The sequence below is a fragment of the Gallus gallus genome, chromosome 16 (assembly GCF_016699485.2).
Source record: "Gallus gallus isolate bGalGal1 chromosome 16, bGalGal1.mat.broiler.GRCg7b, whole genome shotgun sequence".
NCBI classification, from domain to species: domain Eukaryota; kingdom Metazoa; phylum Chordata; class Aves; order Galliformes; family Phasianidae; genus Gallus; species Gallus gallus.
Genome location: NC_052547.1, coordinates 2,244,913 through 2,247,315, shown reverse-complemented (window position 1 = coordinate 2,247,315; position 2,403 = coordinate 2,244,913). Strand labels below are relative to the sequence as shown.

Here is a 2,403-nt window from a genome sequence, read left to right as displayed (position 1 = left end):
TGTTCTGTGGGGTGGGGGGCCCCAGCTCTGCCCCTATAACACCTTATGAGGAGGAGGTACCCCAAAAGCTCCACCCCCCCACATCCAAACCCCTCCTACCAGAAGAGGGGCATTGGGTTCACTCCCCTAAAATTATTGTGTGCCCACCCCCCTCTTCAAGTCATTATAAACTTTACAGGGGTGTCCTCATAAAAATACAGGAGTGTGTCCCCCCACAAAGTGCTCCCAGAACCATCGGGTGCCCATCCCACAAGAAAATCTCTCAAACTCCCATTGCGTGCCCCCCAACCAACAAAGATTCCTCAAACTCTCCCCCCCACCCTCTACCCATATATCCTCCCAAGCGCTCCCCACCCCTCCGCACACCACCTCCCCAAATCCTCCCCCATTACCATAATCCCCCCCACCCCAGCAGCAGAACCCCATCACCGCTCTGTGCATCTGTGTGTGTGAGTAGGGGACGGGGTGTTTATTGAGGGGGGGGGGAGGGGGGAGAGCGCTCAGAACCCCTCCCCCTGCAGCCCCCGCAGGCGCCGTGCCAGCTGCAGGTCTTTGGGGTACAGTGTGACGCGGCGCGCATGCAGCGAGCACAGGTAGGCGTCCTCCAGCAGGTGCACCAGGAATGCCTCCGCCGCCTGTGGGACCCCGGCGTGGGCGTCCCCACAAAGCAGGGGGGGAGTCAATTCCCACCCCCAGGCCACCCCACAAATGCCAATCCTCCAAAACAATCCCTGGAACAACCCCAAAAAAACCCCTACCCCCAACCCCCCTCCCCAAAACCATAACCTCAATAACTCCACACCTCAAAAACCTCCAACCCCCCCAAAACAACCCCCAACCCTGAAACACCTCACCCCCAAAGACCCCTTCCCAAGCCCCAAAGAGACCCCCAGGTACAAGGGGTACCCCAAAATCCACTTCCCCCTTCCCCCAAAAAAGCCCTTTTGGGCACTAGAGAGCTCCCCAGCACCACCCAAAGGGTCCCCCACGGTATGAGGTACCCTAAAACACCCCCCAACCCCAAACCACGGGAACTTCCAAAACAAAGCTACCCCCCTCCCCCCCCCAAAAAAAAATAAACCCATAGGGCCCCCCACCTCCTGTAGGGCCAATAGGGCCATAGCCTGCCACCTGTAGTCCACGCCCCGTGTGAAGAGCAAGCAGATCTCCCGCACCTGGGGGGGGACAGGGGGGCATGGGGACACTGGGGGGACATGGGGGGGGGGGGGGAGGGGCATGAGGACATTGAGGAGAGGGAACACGAGGGTGGCACTGCATCATGGGAGGTGACGAGGGGGTGGGGGGGGCTCAAGGACATGGGGGGGACACTCAGTCAAGGATGTGGTGTCCCTGCGGGGGGGGGGGGGGGGGGGCAGGGTAGGTAAGAAGGACACGGGAGGAGGTGGGGCACAAGGACACGGGGGATGTCCATGGGGGGGGGGGGGGTGCAGAGTGGTTGGGGGGAGTCCGAGGGGTCTCATTTTGAGGGGGTGTTCATTTTGGGGGAAGATCCCACTTTGTGGTAAGTCCCATTTTTGGGGGGGAGGGGAATGTTATTTTTTGAAAGGTCCAGTTGGGGGTCTTCCATTTTGACGGGGCGGGGGGGAGGGGGGGAGTCCCCACTTTTATGTGTGGTCCCATTTTCGGGGTGTTCCGTTGGGGGAGGGGGGAGAGTGTCTCATTTTGAGGCCCCCAGATCTCACGTTGAGATCTCATTTTGGGGCGGGGGGTCCCACGTTGGATGTGTGTGGGGGGGATCCATCCGTGGGGGGATGGTCCCGTTGGGGGGGTTGGGGGGTGTCCCGTTCCGGGGCAGTCCCGTTACCACGCGCGCGAAGGGCTGGCGGCGCAGCAGCAGAGCGGTGCTGCTCTGATAGCGGCGGATCTCCCGCAGCGCCCTCTGACCGGGCCGGTACCGGCGGGCTGAAACGGGGCGAAAAGACGGGAAATCGGGAAAACAGCGGTGATAAAGGCTCCGCTCCAGACGCCCCCCCCCCCGCCCCCACACTCCGCACTCCTACGGGCTGCACTCACCGCGAGGCCGCGCGGGGGGTGGCGGGGGGGCGGCCGGGGGGGGGCGGCCCCGGCGCCGGGGGCTGCGCGGTTTGGGCCGCGGCATTGGGGCGCTCCGCGGGGCGCTGCTGGAGTTCGAATCGCGCGCCGCGAAGTGACGTCACATCCGCTTACCGCGGGCAGCCAGTGCGCGCGCTGCGCCGCTCTGCGCCGCTGGAGGGCTGACTCTGTGGTGGCTCGGACGACTGTACGTTTATTAAACTCGTTCTGATCCCAGCTCACCCCAGTATGACCCCAATTGGGCCACTGTGATCTTTTTTGACCCAGTGTGATCCCAGCTGACCACAGTGTGATCCCAGTTGGTCCCCTGTTTGTTCCAACACAGTTCCA

General features: G+C 62.6%; 1 protein-coding gene across 1 annotated transcript; it reads right to left on the bottom strand.

Annotated features, from left to right (window-relative positions):
* Positions 1-448: 448 nt before the first annotated feature.
* CENPA (centromere protein A) lies at positions 449-2,169 on the bottom strand. The gene is made up of 4 exons (NM_001101037.3): positions 2,035-2,169; positions 1,826-1,923; positions 1,098-1,175; positions 449-635 (listed from the first exon to the last, which is right to left on the bottom strand). Exons 1-4 carry the CDS (start codon positions 2,117-2,119, stop codon positions 501-503), a joined length of 396 nt encoding a protein of 131 aa, NP_001094507.1. The 5' UTR covers positions 2,120-2,169; the 3' UTR covers positions 449-500.
* Between the last annotated feature and the right edge of the window lie 234 nt (positions 2,170-2,403).

What these genes read in the sequence shown, in the direction of transcription:
- CENPA (NM_001101037.3), bottom strand. Translation starts at nt 2,119, where the DNA reads ATGCCGCGGCCCAAACCGCGCAGCCCCCGGCGCCGGGGCCGCCCCCCC. An exon ending in ACCCCCCGCGCGGCCTCGCG is followed by an intron (nt 1,924 to 2,034) that starts GTGAGTGCAGCC and finishes GCCCCGTTTCAG; the next exon opens with CCCGCCGGTACCGGCCCGGT. An exon ending in GCCAGCCCTTCGCGCGCGTG is followed by an intron (nt 1,176 to 1,825) that starts GTAACGGGACTG and finishes GTCCCCCCCCAG; the next exon opens with GTGCGGGAGATCTGCTTGCT.